A 24,550-nucleotide genomic window follows, 5' to 3' on the forward strand; every position below is an offset into this window, starting at 1 on the left:
TGCTGAGAGGGGGTCCTCTCCCTGGACCCTACCGACTTCGCCAGTTTCATCTTCACTGGGGCTCTTCGGATGATCATGGCTCTGAGCACACCGTGGATGGAGTCAAGTATGCAGCGGAGGTAAGAGGAACTGCCATAATCCATTCTCAGTCTCATACAGTGAAAACTGCAAAATTAAAAATAAGAACCACAGCAACAAAGCATCATCCACTGCTTTTGTTTCAAGTCTATAGTTATGAAAAGAGCTGTACTAGTTTTAGCTGAACTGAAGCTGCTGAACATTCTAGGCTAGACACATAAAAGGGTATAGGTGAGTTGGCATCAAACATGAAGATTTCCAAGGTTATGTTAAGAAACTGGGGCGAGTGCAGTGGCTCACACCTGTAATCTCAACACTTTGGGAGGCTGAGGCAGGTGGATTGCTTGAGCCCAGGAGTTCGAGACCAGCCTGGGCAATATGGTGAAACCCTGTCTCTACAAAAAATACAAAAATTAGCCTGGCATGGTGGCATGCACCTGTGGTCCCAGCTACTCAGGAGGCTGAGGTGGGAGGATCACTTGAGCCTGGGAGGTCGAGGCTGCAGTGAGCCGTGATTGCGCCACTTCACTCCAGCCTGAGCAACAGAGTAAGACCCTGTCTCGAAAAAAAAAAAAACCCTAAAAGTTAGAAATTGGATAGCTACTTAATAAAAAAGCCCAGGGTCCTCAATGGAACCGGAAAAAGGATAGCTAATACTTATTAAATGCTTACATGTATTAACTCATTAGATCCTCTTAGCTACCTTATGAGACAGGTTACAGATGAGGAAACAGAAGGCATAGAAAAGACACATAATAAAGTCACACGGCTGGTAAGTGCTAGTGCTCTACCTGATACAGACTGGCTTCAGAATTCATCATCTTATCCAGTGCCCTATACTGCCTATTTTATAAGAATATAGTGCTCTAAAAATAGCATTTAGAAATTCTGAATAATGCTTATGTTCCAATCTCTTAATGAACCGTGTGCATATATATGTGTGTGTGTATATCTATATATACACATGCATACATATTTACACACACATAGAGATATGTGTACACACATACCATTTAATCTGAGCACATACTACTCTCTGTCTCAGTTAACTCATTAAAGAAAAACATGAATTTTAACTCAGATCAACGCATCAAATTACAAGGGTTTAAGACAGGCCTCTGACATGTTCTCTTTATAAAGCCAAACCAATAAGTGGTGGCAATTGCCTTGGAGGTGAGGACCAATTCATTTTTCCTGCTTTATTCTTTTCCAAAGATAGGCTCTGGTTAACATAGGGGCTGTGACAGAAGCTCAGAAACACACTATGAACATGTTCTTAAGCAGAATCATTAGGCATCTTAGTTCTTGGTTAAATTAAATTCTGCAAAACCCAAAGTACTTCACTGTGATCTTTCTGTTTCTTTACAGCCAATCTAGAGAGCCATGGCAAGATAAATTAAATATTGAGAATGCCTTCTAGACATCTTCCCCAACCAAATGGGGAAAGTTGAGTATATTTCTTACAGATGCAGGCAAGGCTTTCAGTTTGACCTTTGCACATGGGATTATTTCATACTTTTGGTCTTGAATAAAACATTTTTTAACTGCTGCAAATGATTGTATCCTCTTGCCATTCTCTGTAACTCAGCATAGAAAGTTTGATTAACCTAACTGGTGCTCATGTTCTAAATTAAGGTCAGGTTGCCACCAGGTTTCAGAGCTCTGGTTGATAAAAGGAGATAAATAAATAATTTTATATGCTTTTTATTTGAGCCACTAGAAATGTTACCAAAATATTACATGCTACTCTTTCAAATTTTCTCAGCTTTTATGAGAGTGCTCAGCAACCTTAGCCTGTACAATGATTGGGTTTATTGTGGATAATGTTGTACTTATTTCCATATTCCAGGAATTTACCTTCTAATCTGTCTTCTATGGTTTCAGCTTCATTTGGTTCACTGGAACCCGAAGTATAACACTTTTAAAGAAGCCCTGAAGCAGCGCGATGGGATCGCTGTGATTGGCATTTTTCTGAAGGTAAAGTAAAAATTGACTATATATTTTCTTCCAAAATGTATTTCCCTACCAATGGTTAGCATAGTTTGAGTTTCATTTCCTCATTTTTACCTTCCTCCTTCCATATGCATTTTATTATTCATTCAACTAATCAAGATATTTCTGCTAAGATCAGCTCAAAATGTCTTACTTTTCTCTAAAAGTATATCTTTTACCACACTCCAGGACCCCTAGTACTTCTAAATTTTCCCCAGATGGGGGATGTGTGTGTGTGTGTGTAGGTGTTGGGGACAGAGCCTTAGAGTGAGCTTATTACGGTGGTGGTAAGGGCAAAGGTGGCATATATTCATTTTCCTTTCTCACTGCTCAACTTCAATTGCACTGGAAACCAGAAAAGTCAGTGTTGCGAACCATATGATTCCAAGTCCCTGGCTGGACATCCCCTCGGCTTGAGGTGGTCACCACTCACATGATCCCAGGCTAAGATAGCACATGGAATGTGTGTGTTGTTGAGCCAACCTTGCTTTAAAGAGGACTTAGTGTCATTAACACATGAAGTTAGTGGTAACATAATCTAGATTTCAAGCCAGAGGTGAAAATCTGGCTTCTTTCTCTTTGAATGACCTAATTTGTTTTAGGTTCTTAATTCATTGGGTCATTTTTGGTACCTGAGCACAGAACAGCAGGAGGTGGAGTAGGTCTGAGAAGAAAGACAATGAGTTTAGTTTGGGATACATAGGGTCCATTTTGGTTCTAAATCTGTTTTTTAGAAAAGTGGAATGACTTTGCAGAGAAGGTCAAAGACACAGAACTAGATGAACGTGTAATTTTGTGGTCCTGTACTTCAGAAGCCTGGAGTCCAAATTTAGATCAGAAAATATATACTCTAAAATCTTGAGGAAAAATAAACTTATGTTTTTGCTTAGTACGAGATATTCTGGCAGATTTATAAACACTAGTTGCAGATGGATGGATCAAAATCAGCTTTGAAGACAATCCTAAACTATGGAGAAGTAAAATAACTATACTTGGATTTCTGTTTTCTTACAGATAGGACGTGAGAATGGCGAGTTCCAGATTTTCCTTGATGCATTGGACAAGATTAAGACAAAGGTAAACAAAAATCATTTTCCCTCCTAAAACATAAAGCAGATTATGCAGATTTTCTTTACATATTTTCAAGTATTTTTTTCACCTAAAATCTGTTACTAAGTTTGATGGATATGCTAAGCATACATATAAAAATAAATGCTATTATATTTGTATGGCATACCGTTTTTAGAGCAATTTCACATATATCAGTTTTTTTAATGGTCATAGTCATCCTGTCAGATAATCACTTTCTCAATGGAGTAAGTGAGAGAGAAGTTGAGTGGTCACCGCATCCTCGCCCAACACACACACACACACACACACACACACACACACACACACTGCATATATGCATGCATACCATCACGGAGCTACTAAATGTCAGCCAGTGCTGGTCTTTTGAGTCTTGGTGATGAGCTTTCTGGGAAGCACTTAAAAATTTAAAATCTTCACAATAGACTCATGTAAGTAACAGAAACATTTTAATTATTTTTTTCTGACCGTTCTAATCAAATATTATTGAGTTTCATTAACAGAGAAAGTAAGTATTCCAAGTAGATCATTCAATAAAAATACAAGCCTGATATTTTTTGGTATCATCAAGAACAAAACATTAACTTATATTAAATAATTCAATTACACTTGAGATATCAGTTTCTCCTTTTTCTTGAGTGATAGAATTATCACAGATAGTTCTACTCACAGCTAAAACACTAAGGAACACAGTATGACAGTGATTGTGTCAGATCAAGTAATAATGTGCAAACCAGCTTCCCTGCTTTGATCTTTATTTCTGAAAGGCTTATACTTTGTTTAGAAGTTCTATTTTCTCTATTGCATTTGAAATTCATTCTTACAAATAAAGTGGTGAGGGCATTGGGGTGGGTGGGGATGTGCATGCATGCACTCACTGCACCTGCAACCTGCTCTTACCCAGGGCAAGGAGGCGCCCTTCACAAAGTTTGACCCATCCTGCCTGTTCCCGGCATGCCGGGACTACTGGACCTACCAGGGCTCATTCACCACGCCGCCCTGCGAGGAATGCATTGTGTGGCTGCTGCTGAAGGAGCCCATGACCGTGAGCTCTGACCAGGTGAGCAGCCTTGTGAACACGTGGGCTTATGTTGCTGTCTGCCTATGTAAGATACAGATGCTAAATCAAAAATACATAGCTACTAACTGGATACTCACTGAACAGCTCTATGGCCAGCAATTTCATGGTCTGCCCTGGTTAATTACAACCAGCCTGTTCAGCTTTCTAAAACTTGGCCCCCAAAGGGTACCAGGATAAATGCAACTCATTTAAAAGTAGTTTTGATACCGAACATGACTGAGTTTATGCTCTATAAACACTTTAAAGGGTTTAGATTAATATGAGTCTTTGTTAATTTGGATGTTGCCAAATACTGAGCACTGGTAAGGAGATGGGATGATAAATACAGACCTGGAGAAGAGAAGGGTGCTAATGGAAAGGATTTAACAATTTTGTATGCTATATATTATTTCTGCAGTTTTACAGATACATAATTCAAGGCTCAAAAGTTCAGTAATTTGTCCATGATCACACAGCCAAGTGCAGGATTCTAATCCCACCTCCAAACTGTTTCCAGTACTTTTTGGCATCTCTTCTCAAGGTTCCCTTCTTACTGTTTGATCTAAAGAGTGTCCTAGTAACATTCATTAAAGACACTATCAAGGAAAAGCTGTGTAGGAGAAAATAAGTGGGCAAGAACATGGAGAAAAACAGATTGAAGCAAGTAAACAACACAGGGACTCACAACCTAGAGCATGCATATACTCTAATAGTAAACTCAGTTTCCCAGTGTGTGTCTCTTGCATAAGGCAACAGCTTTCATATTTATGTCAGTTGTAAACTCAAGTTTATAAAGACATTTTTATTAAAAGATCAGATATAACAACCTTGTTCAGTGATATAACTATTTTGAAAGAATGAAATTTTTTCAAGGAGAAATCTAAAAATATTTTAATATAGAATCATAGTGTTATTAATGAGAATTTCTTATTTTCTTATCCTTTAAGAAAGAAAAGTCAATTTAAAATTGAAAATGTAGCATGAGTTTGATTTCTTTTTGCTCTTAAAATAATTGACTCCCTAAACTTATACAATAAAGGTCTACTACATTTTATTTACACTGATATATGGATATGGTCATCCTCTCCAACAAAGTATGTAGTTCATACTGACCCCTCAAATAAAAAATATATGTTTCAGATTCAACAGGAAAAGGTTGTGACCAGAGAGCATAGTGATCCTGTATAGAATGAAGAAAAGGGCTTTACAAATAAAGAAAAAATGTGTGTCACTCTAGAGCTGCTAGCTAAATAGCTCTGGACTGGACACTGGGGACAGGTTGTGTGGTTTGCTTGTCATGTTTAAAACACCAGTATTGGCCAGGCGCGGTGGCTTATGCCTGTAATCCCAGTACTTTGGGGGTCCAAGGCGGGTGGATGACCTGAGGTCAGGAGTTCGAGACCAGCCTGGCCAACATGGTGAAACCCCATCTCTACTAAAAATACAAAAAATTAGCTGGGCAAGGTGGTGAACACCTGTAATCCCAGCTATTTGGGAGGCTGAGGCAGGAGAATCGCTTGAGTTCTGTGAGGTGGAGGTTGCAGTGAGCCAAGATCACACCACTGCACTCCAGCCTGGCTACAGAGCGAGACTCTGTCTCAAAAACAAACAAACAAACAAACAAAAAAAACCAACAACAAAAAAAACCCCAGCAGTATTTATACCTCTTTGTCACGTAGTGTGTCCAGTTGATCCGAATGTCTTGTTAACAGTCTGCCCCTGCCCTTTGCAGATGGCCAAGCTGCGGAGCCTCCTCTCCAGTGCTGAGAACGAGCCCCCAGTGCCTCTTGTGAGCAACTGGCGACCTCCACAGCCTATCAATAACAGGGTGGTGAGAGCTTCCTTCAAATGAGGCTGCTGGATCTTGCCCTCTTCAGGAAAGGAAACCTGCCATTGGAGAGCTTGGTTCCTTGCCTCCTTCTGGTGCTCCTTACTCCAAGTCTATTTCATTTTTCCACACTGAGCAATGAATGTGAGAGATGTGGTCACCAAGATCTAAGTTACTTGTTGAAAGAAAGTTACTTTCGACAAGATCTAATATGAAAGCATAGATTTCACATTTGATCTCTGTAATAATCATCTTTCCTATAAAAGTAGCATTTTTGGTAAAGTTTCAAAGAAGAAGAAACAGAGATGGAAGAGTAAAGATATTTTTAAAATGGCTAGCTATTGGGCACCAGTTTTTCTGTTATCTAAAATTTCACAGAACTTCATTGTTTTTATTTTTATATTATGAGTTGTCCATCTTAAAGAAATATGAGTAATTCTACATGTAGTAGAGGTGTATGAAGATCATATAACAATTAAACATAAGCCAGAAATTAAAATGACTATAGACAGCAAGAATTGAGCTAATAATATGTTTTAACTCTTAACACCAGCAAGAAGTCAGTCATTTATTGAAGTTTTAGCTACTAAGATTACTTGGTTTTGATTACCAATGAAAAGAAAACACAATACAATCAGGAGTTTTCAAATTTTTGATTCAGTATTTGAATTTCTTCTTCATAAATGTAGTTGAATTTATCCTAGTATTTTTCTTTACCTGAAGGAGGGCCATTTATTTTTAATTTCACTACATTTTTCTTTGCATGATTATTAAAATAAAAACTGCCTCTGTTGTGTTTCTCACTGGAGGCTGGAATGAATGATCACTAGAACACAAAAGAGTGAATGATGACACTTGAAGTCAAAGCAGTTGTACTGATCACCAGAACCAATAAAGACATGAATGGAAAACGTTGAGTGTTGTGTTTTTTAAATGGAAAGGGATCATAAGTGACAAAAATGGAGTTTAACTAGGAGCAACAAACTTTGTAAGTTTGTTTTTATAGCTGAAGGATGGCACTAAGGGCTGAAATTCTGAGTTTGGATGCTACATTCCTCAAGGAGGGCCAGAAAAAAAAATTAAAAAGCAATTAGTGAAGCCCTTCTGAGGAAACTGCAGACCAGAAGAGGAATGTATGGCCATATATCTGATAGTGGGAAATACTTTCCAGAGGCCTCAAAATTGGTTTAGGATTCTGGGGTTCAGACTAGTGCAATGGGTTTTAGGGGTGTGAAATCAAGTCAGACTGTAGCTTTTACATCCATATTTTTAAAAATTGTGCCTTTAGGATGATGCTGGCCTAACACTGCAAAAATCCATATATTTAGACCTTTAAACCATTTAATATAATATCTTTAGACATAAAGTCTAATTTTGCAGTTAGTGGCTTTGATACATCTTTCATCACCTCACTGGCCAATATGTTAACTTACTTTAGAAAGTGACAGGAATAAGTTCATTACCCTAAGGAATGAAATAATATTGGGTCAGGAGAGTCCTGAGATGCCAGAAGTCAAATCACGTGACAGAGTCCTATGAGGCCAAAGTTATTTAATAGATTACCACCCAGGTGAAGTCAAGCCAGGTTGGTCAGTGTGAACTGGAAGTGTTAATTAAATCCCTCGAAATTAGGAGGTGTGGAGCTTTGATCATTAGTGAAAATACACAAGCTGATTCTCTCAAGGTACTTACTTAGTAATGCTTATGCACTGTAAAAGATGTATCCAGTATTGACTCTATGTGGGGGAGGAACATATGACTTAATGTCAGCTACAAATGGTCCTTATTCCAGTATACAAGCTGAACAAGGTTAGAACTGTTTTGAGGGAAAATGCCCCATCAAAAGAGGCTATCTTCATAAACCATATGCTCTATGAGGGCACAAATATGCGTCTTGCATGCTGACATTCACCTTGTTGTCTGATACTGTGTCCGGCACATAATAATTACTCAATTAATATTTGTTGAATAAGTGATGTCATGAATATAGATGAATCCAGGTAAAATACTTACCTTCTTGAACAACACATCACATGGTTAATAGGAATATTGTTTTTGTTTATCTTAGTTTAAATCTCCTTGGAAAATGATCTCACTAGCTTCAGGTGGGAGCTTTCTAGTAGAACATACTTCTCCCCCTCCCTCCAGTCTGAGTCATTGTCAATGCTCACAATTATCGCCCATCTTAAAATTTCCTCACAGTTTCTCAAAGTGCTGAACTCAGAGTTCTGTGATATGTGATATTATAGATGTCCATTAGAATATTAAAGACATACTGTGTCCTTATTCAGCAGGGGGATCATTTTCCTGATCATAAACAGGCCCTCAAACAATTGCATTTCAGATACACACAGCCTTACAAAGGGGCATGGCCAAGAACTGCTGTGGTAAAAAGATTTCAGCATCTGCCAACTTTTGTTCTTCAGGGTATAATCATTGTAGGTATTTTAAAATTTCAAAATAGGGCAGAAACTAATTTGAATTTGTGTTTCATAATATTCCGATGATCATATCATTAAAAGCCTATGGATAGAGCAGAATTAACAAGAATTTATCTAACATAGGGTATTGTTAAAAGTATGCAAATATATATATTTACATATATATACATATATATTTACACATATATTTACACATACATTTACATATATTTACATATATATTTACATATATTTACATATGTCTATTTACATATATATTTTTATATATATAAAAAACTTTTTTTTTTGAGATGGAGTCTCACTCTATTGCCCAGGTTGGAGTGCAGTGGTGTGATCTTGGCTCACTGCCACTTCCGCCTCCTGGGTTCAAGCGATTCTTGTTCCTCAGCCTCCCAAGTAGCTGGGATTACAGGCATGCACCACAATGACATGCTAATTTTTGTATTTTTAGTACAGATGGGGTTTCACCATGTTGTCCAAGCTGGCCTCAAACTCCTGACCTCAGGTGATCTGCTTACCTCGGCCTCCCAAAGTGCTAGGATTACAGGCACGAGCCACCGCGCCCGGCCAAGACTAAGGGTGCAAATATATTGTTAATGTAATAGCTGCCTTTTAAATGAGCAGACAGGATATATTTATGAAAAGGCAAATAATTTCAGGAATATTGATCCAAAATTCTTTAAACTGTACAGTCAGTGAGTATTTATGTAGATGAGTGAGAAGTATTCTACATAGAACATGCAAAACTGGAGCTCTCAGTGTTTAACCATAATCATTTATGTAATTAAATATAGTTGAAATTGATCAGCTATTAACAAGCTTGGATACATGTGGAAAAATTAATATGACAGTTATTAAGATGAGAATTGGCACAAATAAAATTGGCCTAAGAGAAATACATATGGTCTAAACCCACATCAAAGACCACACATAAAGAAAATTAATTAGACTCTAGGTTCTTTTCTAATGCCTTCTTATCTGATATTAAAGGCGATCTCCAGTTATGAGCAAAATATATTATTTTAGCAGAAGAAGAAGTGAGAAGAGGTAAGAAAAATGAATGATAACTGTGAATGTCAGATTTTTAAAATTTCATATTTGAGGTATAGAAATTTAATGATTTTTTTAAAACCTACCCCTAAAGTCTTAAAATGCAAATGAAAAGCAAAATCATGTTTGAATGTTATTTTCACTTAGGTCATTAGATGGCAGCAAAACATTTAAAAATTTCATGTGAGTCACTAGATGGCAGCAAAATAATTACAAAAATGACTATGACATTAAAAGCCATGCTGTTCTTTATTCACACTAATTGCAGAGCAATAAGGTTTAAAAATTGTTTTTGACAGCCTATTTCTGTTTTTCAAATGTTTACTATTAGCCATTAATATCTATGCAAAAGAAAAGAGTAAAGGATTCTTACATATTTTTGAGTCTTTATAGCTAAAAATAAGGCCTGAGGGATAAAAGAATAGTAGGAATTGAACTGAAACTTAAATAATGGGAAATTAACATTTTAAAGGCCTCTTCAGTTTTCAGGAGGACTAGATTGAAGTCACACAACACTTGCTGAATGTGTGGCATCAGGCAAGTTAATTTCTCTATGCCTCAGTTTCCTCATCTGTAAACAGGAATGAGAGTAATACCTGCCTCCAGGGAGATTTTAAGAATTACTGGTAAACCACTTAGAATAGTCTTTCTGACATAACTCGCAATAAGAGTTAACGATGATCTTTTATTAATTAATTTTACATCAACCAAGAAAAAATCGGATGCCTTATTCAATACCTAAAATCATGTTTCTTTCTTTAGGTATCCATTAGTAACATCGTGAATCCACACCTCATCAACAGGTAATATTAAAAGAGTTTCTATAACAGGCTCACCTCTGCTTGTTATTGGGGAAAATGGTATTTTAAATAACAATAACTTTTGTCCCATATATATAGGAGGCAAAACAAGATGTGGTCACATTGGAAACCAGCACATCACTAGAAGCAGCGATTCAGAGGAGGACCAAATAACTTTTCCTGAGGAAGCTTCTGCTCCAGGAGTTCTGCCCCTTTCCTGAGAAGCATACAGAGTTAGCAAAACATCCAGAAAATAAACCAAAGAGGAGAGTTGGAAGAACCATAGCATTCATTTAGTTCAATATTGATTTTCAAATGTTGGCAAGATAGAATCCCTTGGAGTGCAACGCGAAGTGGAAAAATCTATCTTAATAGTAAATACAGAAAGTCTCCTGCCATGAAATTAATTTTGGACTTGTCTGAGCATGCCATAAAGTCAGAATCCTAAATGAGATGCACAAGTCACACCTGAGGGAAGAGCTTGTACTTTGGGGTGATTTGACTACAAAAAAGGAGATAAAACAGTCTAGGCATAAAATGCAGCATAAAGGAATTAAGTAGAGAGTTAAAGAACTACTTTAGATGTGAAGGTGTTTAGTAGGCGCTGCCACTTGACAACTTGACCGCGTAAGTAATCACAGGTAATCAGCAGGAGTTAAGAGCAAATCTAATGGTGTAATCACAGGGGACCATGTGCGCTGCAGCAGCATAAAACCCAGTGATTTAAAAGCTAATTTTAGCCAGGTTAGAATTGATTCTGCTCAGTAAACAGGAATCAGATCCTCCCTTGTATTTAAATCTTTCTCAGGTAGAGGAGACTGGAATTCCAGGGAAATATTTTGGCCATTAAGTGTACATATTCTGTTCCAACATGTCCATACATTTCTATAATATGTACTCAGCTCATTTGAAATTTGGATGGTTCCAAACGCATTTATTCAGGGTAATTCTTACCCTAAAAGGAACCTGGCTCCCATGGAACTATAATACAAATGGAAGTGTTTGAAAATACTGCGCTCACAGAATTTACACTTCTGCTCCTGTGAGATCAGTTTACAGCAAGATCTAAGGCATCACAAGGGGCACTTGGATGGATCAGGACCCCAAAGAAGGGGGCCTATTAAGGGTAGGAAAATTGTACAAGCCAAGCACAGCAGATGTAAGGGCAAGGCCAAGTGCTGGGAAGAACTAAGAACTGAGAAGGCTGCACATCAGTGAATATATAGGAGCTCAGATTCTCACACTGGGAACTTTAGGAGTAACAACAACACTTTTAAATTATGTTTGTAATATAAAAGTTGGGGTGTGTGTGTGTGTGATAAGTAGTGGTGACAGGGAGGTTTTATGAAGGTAAAGACTTTATTGGTTTCATTACACTATTGAAGCCCCAGCACTTAACACAGTATCTGGAACCTAGAATGGAGCTCAAAGATATTTGTTGCATGGTTGAAGGAATGAATAGATGGATGGATAAATTGATAGAGGGATGGATGGATGAACAGACAGATGGTGCAATGAAATTCCTAAAATACTGAATGCCAGTCTAGGTCCATGAGCTACTGGGAGCTGTGGCCTCATCTTAGGAAGGCCAGAGACTGGCTTCTCAAAGAGTTCTTGCAGAAATATACAGATGTCTGTTGCTGCAACGCAGGCTTCTCTATAAAAAGAGTATGCATGGAAGAAGAGAAGCAGCTTTACTTATATCCAAAGCTTATCATTTGCAAATTTTAATTTTAATAACTAATTTCACTTAGTATAAAAGAGACATGTTTTAGGAGATATAACAGCAGAGTCTCTCCCCACATATTTATCTCTTTTAGCACTCATGCTTCTAAAGTGCAAGTTGAAGAGGTAGATTAGCAATGAGTCTGTGGCATTAGACTCTGATGACACTAATTGGCATGATTCATACTGGTACTTGAACTTACCCACTCTCTCTTTTCTCTAAGTTTGCCTTAATTTTCTCATTAGCGACTTTAGTTCTCCATTTCATTCAGTTTTGTGTAGAGATGCTTATGGCAAGTTCACGTACATAATAAAGATACCTCTTCCTAACACAAATCTTTGTTTCACAGTCATGATTAGCAAAGTATGATAACTTTTGAAAATCCAAAAAGCATTTCCAACTGACATATTCCACTCCACACCAGCCAAATAGATGGTAAATTCACGTAAATTTCCTCCACAAACAATATAGGCATATACACCCCATGTATGTTCAGGTACTGATAATTACTACCTTGAGCTTTATAGGATAGCTGAGAATTTTTTTTAAAAAAGCTTTACCTCAGACAGTAAATTACTAGAAGTCACGGTCAATTATGATGGTGGTGGGTTGGGGAGTGGCAGGGTGGAATAGTAAGTACTTTGCAGCTTAACTTGTAACTTGATATGTAAATTTCAGAGAGCCTATTATAAATATTTCTTAATTAAAAGAGTATTTTAATGACGCCTTATCTGAGAAGGTCTAATTCATTCCTTTTAATTTGTTTTCTCTAACAAAGGGCCTGTTGTCAAGATTGTGAGGTGTACTAAGTCTCTTATTCTTGGGAGCTTAATTGATATGAAACATTGATTAGGCCCCAAGAGGAGTGGAGAGTTGCAGAGGAATTATGAAATAACCACAAGGCATAAAGAAGAAAGTTTATAGCTTCAGGGTAATGCTTTCAGCTGGGCAAAAGTATTCACTATTTGGTATATAATTTTAAAAGTATACACAGATGACTAAAGAAAGGCTTTTTTTTTTTTTTTTTGGAGACACAGTATCACTCTGCTGTCACCCAGGCTGGAGTGCAATCAATGGTGGGGTTTTGGCTGGGATTACAGACACATGCCACCACGCCTGGCTAATTTTTGTATTTTTAGTAGAGATGGGGTTTCAGCAGGTTGGCCAGGCTGGTCTCAAACTTCTGACCTCAAGTAATCTGCGCACCTTGGCCTCCCAGAGTGCTGGGATTACAGGTGTGAGCCACCATGCCCGGCCATAAGAAAGGCTCTTTTTGAAAAGGTTTCGTGCTTTTCAAAAGTGTTTATGTGTCAAACACGGAAGAGATAAAAGCAGGTTAAGGAACTACCTAGAAGCATCAAGGAGAAGAAAAAAATTGAAAGATAAAGTCGACTTCCAAACATTGCTCAAGAGAAATGATACTAGACGTGGCTGTGAATACTGAAGGAAAGGGCTTATCGGGCACAAGCACAGTGCCCAACACACTGGGCATGAAATACATGTCAAACAGTGATATCAGTGCCATAGGAAAGAAGGAACAGATAGCAGGACCGAGGGTACAGGCGACCTGCAAAACACGGCTCTGGGTCACCTGGGTCTTTGGGTGAGCAATGGACTCCAGACTCTTTTTGAATGATGTAAGGCCCCTGGGACACAGTTCTTCCACATGTTCCTACAACACTGCATTTTTAAAAAATAAAGTATATATTCACAGTATTTTATTATTTTATATATTATAAAATATAAACAAAGTAGAAAATTTTAGAGGCTAAAAAGTTAACTATAAGTACAATTTCTCATATTTTCTTCCTGTCATGGAGCAGTCATCATGTGCACCCCTGAAGTATGTGCAGGGTCATGTGGGGGGCAGCTGGTGCAGAGTTGAATGCTAACAAAACAGGCTACAGAGTCTCCTGCCAACTGGTCCACTTTGTTCTGTCCTGTGGTTTCTCACCAGCCATGCTGGCTTACTGTCTTATTCACTGACTCACTGAGTGGGGATTAACTGAGAGTGGAAGTAGAAGGAGATAATTCTATAACAAATCTTTTAAAAAAAGAGCCATTAAGACTGCTGTGAATTGTTTCATGGTTGAAGGAATGGAGTGATGGATGGATGGACAGATGGTGCAATGAAACTCCTAAAATACTGAATGCCAGTCTAGGTTCATGAGCTACTGGGAGCTGTGGCCTCATCCTAGGAAGGTCAGAGACTGACATGTCAATGAGTTCTTGGAGGAACAGCACACATTTTTGACTCATCAGTTTTGATCTTGGGTTGGGTGGCTTTTTGAATTTGGTTGTAACTCTTTTGACTTGGTCAAAGACAGCAAAAGATTAAAAAAAAAAGAAAGAAAAAAGCAATCACAATACATTGGTCAAGGGAAATATATTGTACTATTCCTTCTGTTTATTAAAATATTTAAATGACATTTATTCATTCAAGTGTGTATTATTTTCTAGCCATTGTACTCAGATGGAAGAGAGAGAGAAAGAGAGATAGAGACACTAACAGAAGCACAGAGCTAACGGCGTGGAATAATCTTTAAAAGTTTGTGTGAAATGGTAAAAACACATACAATGTAACGAGAAGCAAAAAAGTGCAAAGAAAATGCCACAGGGGTTCACAGCCAGTGGCAATTTTCTTAAGTTATATACTATTTCTATTTCCCCAAATCTTAACTCTGAGTAGTTCAAAACTTTTTAAGACATCTTTTCATGCATATAGATTTTCTTTCCTCTTTAGAATCAACCTGGATAAACACAAATGAGAAAACTACAGAGTTATAAAATGTAATTATCTTTGTTTCCTATAGCCTATCCACATATGTTATAGGATTATAAAGTGCTGATTTTCCACTTGTATACTCTTAAGACTGTTGTCAGTTAGTGACACCGGTGAATGAGGACTCCTGCCCTTGAATAGGAGGAAAAAACGTATTTGTAATGCCTACAATTCCCCTGGCATGGAAAATGTTAAATTGTTCTTATAACTAAAGGGAAGTCAGAAATTCCCCTATACAAAATGGTGATTTATAAGCAAAAGAGAAGTTTAATCATGTGGCGAAGCTAATATTAACTTAACCAAACCACTATGATTTAGGCGCAAAGCCATCATTGGAAATGTGTTGAAGCAAAGTGAATAGACAATAATCTTAAGGTGTAGAGGCTGGATTTTGTTCTTTTCTACTCAATCCAATAAACAAAAGATGAGTGAGGGAGTATTATGGGCAAAGCCCTGTCCTAGGGCTCACATGTTGCTGGATACATATGCAACTCTAACACAGACCTTTTAGAAAAGCATTACCTTATGTATACTCTTAAGGTAGGGTTCCAAAATCTTGGTACTGTTAACGTTTTGGACAGAAAAATTCACTGTTGTCAGTGGGTGATTCTCTGCATTGTAGGATGTTTAGCAACATCCCCGGCGTCTATCCACTAGAGGCCAATGGCACACAGTCCCTCTCTCCCCCAGCTGTGAAAACCAAAAATGTGTCCAGACATTGTCAACATCCTCCTGGGGAGCAAAACTGCCTCCAGTGGAGAACCTATGTTCTAAGAAGAGGTGGACTTTTATTTCTATTAGATTGATTATAGTATCACATGTGGTAGCTGTTCTGGAACATAAAATACTTAAAATGTATACTTTGCATATTTTTAGTGTAATTGTCCCACTTAATATTTCTTCCAGTTCTGGTTGAAAGTGAAACTAGGTAATGAGCTTGGAATTTATCCACTACTCTTCAAAACTAAATAGATTCTATTACTTATAGAAGAGTTAAGTGTTACTAGTTATTATGAAAAAACAAAGACACATTCAGAAACTAAATTTTTAAAAGTCTGAAAAGCTATTTACTAAGGGAAGTTGAATTCAACTGTTTATTATATGTAAAGTTATTGTTATCCCCTGCTACCCCAAATAGTTAAAAGGAGTTTCGCAGGAAACCCTAAAAATGGCCAGCATTTTGATAGAACATTCTATTTTATAGAGGAGTATTGCTCACATAATCTTAATTCATTGCTATTACATCACCACCAGGCAGTTGCCTTCATAAGCTCCTTGAAGGTATTTCGCTGGCCCTCGGAGAGACCACATAGCAGATGGCTAACAGTTCAAACTGTTTGGTTTCATACCTGGCCCCATCACTTCCTAGCTGAGTTACCTGGGGTAATCTGACCTACCTCTATGCCTCAATGACACCAGCTGTAGAGTAGGACTATGTGAAGCATTCAGAACTGTGTTGGTGCGTAATCAGTTTTCAATAAGTGTTAGCTATTTTTATAGATCAGGAACTCAAATAATGTCAATTAAATACATGTGAATTTTCATCCAAGTTAGAGAACTAGGAAAGTCAACCTGTTATTTGACAATGGAAAATATTATATGTAATGACAATCATACCATTTATTCAACAAAGAAAATATGCCAGGATTGTATCTAGCATCTTCCAGACATTCATTCTCATCACGTTGTGGAGCTAGAATTCCCTTCGCCCCGTTCCGCCCAGTCCCCATTTACAAATAAAGCATGTGAAGTTCAGAGGGATTGCTTAGTTTGCTGAAGGTGATGCAGCAAGTAAGTGTTCGAGTCAGAGTATGAACTCAGGTCTGTCTTATTACAAAGTCGATTCCCATTTCACAATTCTATGGTTCTTGACTACAATAACAATAATCCTAATGGAGCAGCTAACAATATACCAGGAATCATGTTCATTCACAGGACCAATTCACACAAACTAGTCCATTTACCACGATCAGCAGCCCTGGGTACTCTTACTACATTTCACCTTTGGAAACTGAGCTTTGAGGAGGTGAAATAAGTATATAAGATCATGTAGTGAAGAAGCCCTCGAAGCTGAATCCAAACTATAAAACCTGGGCTCTTGGCCACGTGTGATGCTGCCTCCTATCTTACCAAAGAAGGATACTGAGAGACTCAGAGTCCAAGAGGGAAGCCAGAGACAGGATTAAATGGTTTTATAGTCAGAAGAAGAAGTTTGGATCTTTCTGTAAAGGAAGTTGTCAGATGAATAAAAGCAAGGAGCTAGGCAACAGCGTGTTGTATCTGGGGACTTCTACAAGTCTCCTCATCTATAAAATAAATAGTTGGACCAGGTGACCTCCAAACTTCTTTTAATTCTACAATGATATATTGTTGTGGTTTGTATTATACCCTCCCAGCACATAATATACCTGTGCATAAGCCACTCCCTAGTGGCTTCCCTGCGCAACTAGTATAAAATCCTTTCTTGCTATCATTGTCTGCAAGGCTCTGCAGGCTGTAGCCCCTGACTGTCTCTGACTCCACTACTTGTCTTTTCTTCCTCAGTCACCATGCTTCAGTCACAAGCTTTTCTGTTCTAGAAATTTCCTTTCTCAGGGCCTTTATACTTGCTGTTTCCTCTGCCTGAAATGCCCTCCCCCAGATCTTTTTTTAGTGGTTCCTCAAATGTACTTCCTTCAATAGGTTTTCTATAACCACCGCATCTAAAGTAGGATTTCCTCACTCATTATTCTTTACCTCATTCCTGTTTTACTTTCCTCATACTAATTTTCAGTATTGGAAATTTACTTTTGTTGTTTATTTTGAGTCATTTATTGTACAGTACCCCCATCCATCCCCATGTAAACTCTGTGAGGGCAGGAGTCATGTTGATCTGGTTTATGGCTATAGCCTCTGTGCTGATGCCTGACACATAATAGCATTCAGAATGATTCATTGAGTGAATGGATGATGAGACAAGTTATCTTGTGTAGCTCACCTAGCACATAGAAAATATTAAGCACAAAATAGGAGCTGAGAAACATGTAACGGTAGTAATGATAACTGACATTGATCAAGCTCTAATTATTGGCACTAGGTTAAATCCTTCACACACTGTATCATCTTAGTCCTCACCACAACTCTGTGAGGTAGGTATTATTATTATCCTAGTTTTATAGATGAGGAAACTGAATCTTAGCACAATCAAGAAATTTGCCCAAAGTCACAAAGCTAGTAAATTAACCCAGATTCAAAACCAACCTAATTTCAGCACAATGTTATTTGCTAACTATAATCTGTAACAAAATTATTTACTAACTTCTGCAAAGTGAAACTGCCATTATCTCCATTTGGATTTTTCAAAGTTTATAATTTCAAGGAGTACTATGTGAGTAACTACTATATGTATCTTGGGACTCAGGCTAGGTAAAGGGTACTAGGTGCCTAAGATACAGAGATAAATAATGTGACACAGTACTCAACTTCAGGGGGCACAGTTTAGGAAGAAAAACATAAGCGTGGTAGAATGGACATCTCCATGACCCAAACACTCCTCTGTCCTCTCACAAAACAAAACAAAACAAACAAACAAACAAACAAAAAAACACCTCCTGCTGTGGAGACTCACTCCTCTTAAATGTTTCCCATGAACCTGGCCCAGGTGTTTAATTTTGCATTCCTTAAATTATATTCTAACTGTTTAGCACTGTCTAGGAGGGACTGAATAGCCATCATTTACTGAGTGCCTACACGTGACAGGTGATTTATCTATGCTCACTGACTGAATTCTTAAAACAATGAGGTGAGTGTCATTATTCCTGCTTTACAAATGAGCAGTCAACAGCTTATTGGGGCATTGGATTATAACCCAATGATTACAATAGAGTGTCTGATTACAATGCAGAATTGCCAATATTAGGATAGAAGGATGTGTATGCAAAGACCTATGGGAGCCCTAAGAAACAAATGGCTCTTGGCCTTCATAGATATTTATTTATTTTTATTTTGTTTGAGACAGTGTCTTCCTGTTTCCCAGTCTGGAGTGCAGTCGCATGATCATGGCTCACTGCAGCCTCGACCTCCTGGGTTCCGATCTGCCCACCTTAGCCTCCTAAGCAGCTGGGACTACAGGGGCACACCACCATGCTGGCTAACTTCTTATTTTTTGTAAAGATGGGGTTTTGCCATGTTGCCCAGGCTGGTCTTGAGCTCCTGACCTCAAGTGATCCGCCTGCCTTGGCCTCCCAAAGTGCTGGGATTACAGGCGGGAGCCACTGAGTCCAGCCCCAGATATCTACCTAAACACTATAATGGTAACAAATATGAGAATATCTGGATTTTTATTAGCTTTTTAATTAAATATTTAATAAATAATGTATATCTCACTTTGTAAAATATTTTAACAATATCTTTACATTTTTTGAGAAAAAGCAAATACTTTCACATTTTTACTAAGAATAATATGTTAGAAGCTTTTTTATTATAATAATTGGAACACAGACTTTAAGTTTTTTTACATTACATTTTCCTGATGTACTGCCTGAATTTTTTTTTTTTTTTCTGGGGCAAAGAAAAGTACTTTTCTTAAGCTACTGTCAGTTCCTTTACTTAAGATTATTCTGAAATGAACCCATCCTTCCCTCTAATGGAAAGATAGGTACATAATAAGATAAGCACTTTTTTTTATTTGAACAAATCCAGTATTAGAGTAGTCTTTTGCAGCCAGTGAATCGTGACAGCCTGCTAAGAAGAATGCCTTCAGTAAAATAAAGTTAGGTTGGGACTGACCAACATGAATGCATAAAGTTAACTCCATTAAAAAAAATTGACCAGGAAAATAAAACAATGCTAAGCCAACCACTGTAATACCAAAAACGCTGCTAAAAAATTTAGATTGCTTCTGAGTAACCAAAGGTGAACCACTCTCCACCCTGTGGTGAACATGTGACACTCTCCCTAACAGCAGCTCTGTGGGGAGGGCTTGCTCCCACTGAGAATTAATTCACTTTCCAGAAGTGAGAGATAAAGAAAAATTCCCATGACAATAATCCATTTGGTGAACTGCAGTTTGGTGGTGTTTGAAGTTTTACGCATATTTAAGAATCAAACATGCTCTTACTTCATCCCTGTTAGGAAAGCCACAATCCAGTTTCACGGAAAATCAAAGACAAGGATTCCTGCTGATCAAATCGCCTGGCTCCCTCCACAGAATCCTGGGAAGCCACTCTACATTCACAAACTTTGCACTCAATTCTTGGCACCTATCAACGCCATATCTCCAGGGCCGAGTGAAGAGTCTCATAGCAACTAAGTTAATATTTGAAAATTATGTAAAGAAACAAAATTACATCAATGGGCCCCAACAGATACAATGCACCTACAGAGGCACAAATAAAAGCTTCTTTGCTACAAACTCCATTTTGTAATGGTCCTAAAAATTTAAAAACTTTATTGCTGCTTTCTTGCCTAAGAATTCCCTGTGACATCAACCCAAAACCCACATAAGCAGAAGTACACAATTTTCTAGAATCTTAGAACAAGTAAGTCTAAACATGAATCATATTTGTTTGGGTGAAATTGACTGAAATAAATAGTAAAGAGTGATTTTGAGATACATATTGCAAAAATGTACACTAATAACTTATCCTTGTATTTATCTGTATATTTTCAAATGTAAGTAATGTGATGTCAAGGCCGACACAATCACATTAAACTGTGTCCTGCTTCCCCAACTGTAACTCTAATACTATTGCCCTCAGAGATTGCAGAGACCACAGAACCGAACTCCTTCCCACAAACCCCCGGATTTTTCTGTGGCAAAGTCCCTTGTAGGAAATGAATTCTGTCTATATCTCAAAACAGCCTCACTTACCCAGTAGGCCCTGTAAGCACAGTGTCTCAGGTCCACAATACTTTTAGATGCCCAGGAAAATGTTTCCTTTTAAAATAAGAACAAAAAAGAAAAACATTAGGTTTTGGTTAAAGAAAATGTTTAAATATATAATATTAAGATATTTATCTTTATGTCAGTGTGGGTATAAATGCGTGTTTATGAAAAAGGGACCCACCAAGGTGAAATGCCGTAGGACCCACAAATGTCATAATGCTGGCTGGCCTCAAAATGTCCTTCCTATTAAACTATTTTGAATGATTCCTAGGTATGCCAGATGCCAATTTTTCTTGGCCAGCCAGGGAACGTCTCATGTCTTTGGAAGAAATTATCTTTCTCTTACTGGATTCTTCTGAGAAAAGTGATTTGTTAAAAGTTTTGGTTATTTCAAATCAATATGTACTCAACTAGGACGTCTCCTCACCCACGTTAATTTTTTAAAGAGGAGGAAAGTAGGAGAAGATGAGCGCTTCATGTAAGGCTCTGCCAGCCTACGAGGAAATGCAATCCTCCAGGCTCGCCCGAGCGTGGGCTGCGGGCAGGGGACTGTGGCGCCGCTGTCTCGTTTTATTCCACGGCAGTGCAGCAGAGGGCGCGTGCCTCTCAGCACTCATGCTGCGCGCTCCCCTGCGCCTCTAGGATCGTATCCCTATTTGCCCCAAGGTCATAGCTCCTAACCCAGCTTGCCAGCCCCAGGCCGGGGACACCAGAGACTGAGCCCTTCGCGCTGGAGACCCCGGCGCGGGTGGGGCGGGAGGGCTCCGGGGCCAAGAGACAGGTCACAATGGGGACAGGGGACGAAAGGCTCCAGGGGTCCGGGTCCCTAGCAGTCCCCGCCGCCGCCAGACTCCGCAGCCGGGAGGGGGATGGGGTGCGCGTAGAGGCTCCGCGGCCCCGGTTGGACGGAGGAGCCCAGGAGCCACCGCAGCCGCCGCACGCCCAGAGCTCCGAGCTTCGCTGCCAGCCCAGGACACCCGGGCCCTGCCGTGGGCCGAGGGGAGCCGGGCGGCGGGAGAGGAGCCCCGGAGCCCCGGAGCCCCGCCGGGCGCCAGCCGAGAGGGCGTTTTCCCCGCCCCCGGAGCCTCGCCCGCCCGGCCCGGCCCGCCCCGCCCCGAGCGCGGGGAGTTCACCTCCGCCCGTCACCTCCTCCCCTTGTGGCCTAGGTCCACCCGAGCCCCCTCCCCCGGGCCGCCCCCGAGCACGAAGTTGGAGGGAGCCTATAAAAGCTGGTGCCGGCGCGACCCGCGGACACACAGTGCAGGCGCCCAACCCGCCGCCGCTAGATCGGTGCCGATTCCTACCCTGCCCCGACCGCCAGCGCGACCATGTCCCATCACTGGGGGTACGGCAAACACAACGGTGAGTGCCGGCGACGGCCAGCGCGGGGGCGCCCCGATCCCCGATCCCCGATCCCCGATCCCAGATCCCCGAGCCCGGATGCCGGCCCGGGGCCCGCAGCGCCCGCACATGCTGTTTACCGCGGCCGCGGGGAGTGCTGGAGGCTCAGGTGCGCCCCGGGCGCTCGCTCCGCTCGCAGCTCCCCGGCGCCGGGGATGTCCCCCTTGCCCCAGCTGCGAGGCCACTGTCGAGGAATCCCCGCGTCCGCCCGAGGCGCGTAGGGCCCGAGGGAGGGGAGGCGCAGCCCTGGCCGCGGGACCCGAGGACAGTCCCTCCCGGGTCCCGACCTGGGGATCATTTTAACCGGACCTAGGAGGAGGCGGGAAAGGGTTGTAACGGAAAATTCTAGTTGTTGATCGCAGAGAAATTAAGAGACTCCCCTCCCCCCTCCCCCACCTTCCACCCCCACCCCACCCCTCCAGCTTCAGCACCACCTGTGGCTAAGGCGCTCAGCACGAACTGTCCCGGGGCATTTTCCAGTGCTGGTTTGAATCCATGGCTCTGATTTCCGAGTTTTCCCTTCATCTCTCGACTTCTAATGTTAGGGGGTCGGACATCAGGAATCGGGTTTTATCTTGGCCTCAGATCTGGTTCTTCGGAGCCAGCGGAGCAGAGGAGCATGCGTCTGGCGCACCTAGCGCATCTTTGGAGGGTGTGGGGCTTCCCAGGTAGTGGGGAACCCTGACGGTTAAAGGTGGGGTGGGCCCGGGCCTGGGCAGTGAGGACATCCAGACCTCCTTGAATGTCTTAAGTGAGCTTGCATATCCCAAAATCGCAACCACAAGCCCTGACATTAGTGTCTGCCCGATTTCAGTTGCTGAATTTCAGTAAAACGACCTTAAAATAGCTAATATTTATATAGCACTCAGTGATCTAAGAGCTTTACATATATCTATTCTAATTCTTACAGCGACATCTATGAGGTAGAATTCTAATTATCCCATATTACAAATGTGGAAACTGAGGCACAGATTACGTGTTTTCCCAAAATTTAGCCCATTGTTAAGTGGTGCTTCTAAAATTGGAACTGAGCAGATTGGCTCCGGAATGATTACTCTTCTCTAGGGGTCTGGGTGTACCTTTCCCCACAATGGGGGATTCACACGTCTTCTTTCCCCCAGGACCTGAGCACTGGCATAAGGACTTCCCCATTGCCAAGGGAGAGCGCCAGTCCCCTGTTGACATCGACACTCATACAGCCAAGTATGACCCTTCCCTGAAGCCCCTGTCTGTTTCCTATGGTCAAGCAACTTCCCTGAGGATCCTCAACAATGGTCATGCTTTCAACGTGGAGTTTGATGACTCTCAGGACAAAGCAGGTCAGTGTTTAGAAAATAACTTGTGTCTTTTAGCCAGTAGCTGTTTTCCGAGCTTAATGGAAGGAGCCAGGAACAGTGGCAGGAACCCTCTTAATAATACAGTTTGTCTCAGGACTCAAGGATGCCACCCTGATCATTTTCATTAGGTCTCAGATTCTGAGAAGTAGGCTAATTAGTTTGAAGTATCCCGGGGCCGTTTCTTCCCTGTAAAATCCTTGGCTTCTATGAAGGCCATTGAATAACTGCGATATGCCTGTGAAAAATCACAAAAGGTGCAAAGTCCCCTTGCAATAAAGATCAGTCACGATGAGATTTGCACCAATTGAACTTTTAAGATTGTAAAATATTTTGTCTTGCAGAGCTGATGCATATCCATTAAAAAGTATATCTTAGTGAGCCTTATCTTCAAGTTAGCAGCGAGAAGAGTAACAAAAACGTGCCAATTTAAAATACTGAAATTCTGGGAAAATGTTTTACTTATGAGTATTTCTTAGTATTGGGCTAGTGTGATAAAGATGGCAGCATGTTTTGATATCTACTCAGAAATTCATTTCACAAACGAAGATGTTTTAGAGTTGGTGAACATACCTGGCCCATTACTGACAAAACCAATTACCGTATTTATTTGTAATAGAGCTGTTTACAGGATGCTCACTGTAAAAAAAAAAAAAAAAAAAAGAAAGAAAAGAAAAGAAAGAGAGAGAAAGAAGAAAAAAAATCCTGCTTTTTTTTTTTTTTATCTCTCTCTCTTTTGAAACAAGAGAACAATCCCATTCACACATAGTAGCTGCCTTCTTTGCTAAGCAGTTAATTTAATTGCCAGTGCCCTATTTTCCTGAGTGCTTTCCTCTGAAGGTCATAGAATGAAATGGTGCTGCAAACACATTTTGTTTGGTGGTGGTGTGGGAGTGAGGGGAGTGGTGGAACAAAATGAGAAAGTTTTGGAGTAGTGACCTACGGTACTAATATATTATATAATATGTAATTATAACCATTTAGTCAAGTAGACTATTCTTTGTCAGCAGCTATCCTATATAGTCAACTTGGTTTTGAAAAAAGAATTCTTCCCTCCTTTCAACTTTAAAAAAATTTGCAAACACCTGGCTTTCTGAAATGGT

The 24,550-nt window shown here is 40.0% G+C and overlaps 2 protein-coding genes and 1 long non-coding RNA gene across 3 annotated transcripts in view; 2 read left to right on the forward strand and 1 right to left on the reverse strand.

Annotated features, from left to right (window-relative positions):
• Nucleotides 1-6,972, forward strand: part of CA3 (carbonic anhydrase 3) — an 81,217-nt gene extending 74,245 nt beyond the window's left edge. Inside the window, exons 4-8 of the mRNA XM_003831245.5 lie at nucleotides 1-119; nucleotides 1,963-2,055; nucleotides 3,085-3,147; nucleotides 4,064-4,219; nucleotides 5,952-6,972. Of these exons, the coding sequence (XP_003831293.2) occupies nucleotides 1-119; nucleotides 1,963-2,055; nucleotides 3,085-3,147; nucleotides 4,064-4,219; nucleotides 5,952-6,071 (551 nt within the window). The 3' untranslated portion in view covers nucleotides 6,072-6,972. The remainder of the gene's footprint in view (nucleotides 120-1,962; nucleotides 2,056-3,084; nucleotides 3,148-4,063; nucleotides 4,220-5,951) is intronic.
• LOC103783782 (uncharacterized) lies at nucleotides 103-23,228 on the reverse strand. Its single transcript, XR_010112983.1, has 3 exons — nucleotides 22,548-23,228; nucleotides 20,698-20,763; nucleotides 103-165 (listed from the first exon to the last, which is right to left on the reverse strand). It is a non-coding gene; the product is annotated as an uncharacterized LOC103783782 (long non-coding RNA).
• Nucleotides 21,829-24,550, forward strand: part of CA2 (carbonic anhydrase 2) — an 18,022-nt gene continuing 15,300 nt past the window's right edge. Inside the window, exons 1-2 of the mRNA XM_034966305.2 lie at nucleotides 21,829-22,074; nucleotides 23,235-23,432. Of these exons, the coding sequence (XP_034822196.1) occupies nucleotides 22,041-22,074; nucleotides 23,235-23,432 (232 nt within the window). The 5' untranslated portion in view covers nucleotides 21,829-22,040. The remainder of the gene's footprint in view (nucleotides 22,075-23,234; nucleotides 23,433-24,550) is intronic.

Source organism: Pan paniscus, chromosome 7 (genome assembly GCF_029289425.2).
Source record: "Pan paniscus chromosome 7, NHGRI_mPanPan1-v2.0_pri, whole genome shotgun sequence".
Classification (NCBI taxonomy): domain Eukaryota; kingdom Metazoa; phylum Chordata; class Mammalia; order Primates; family Hominidae; genus Pan; species Pan paniscus.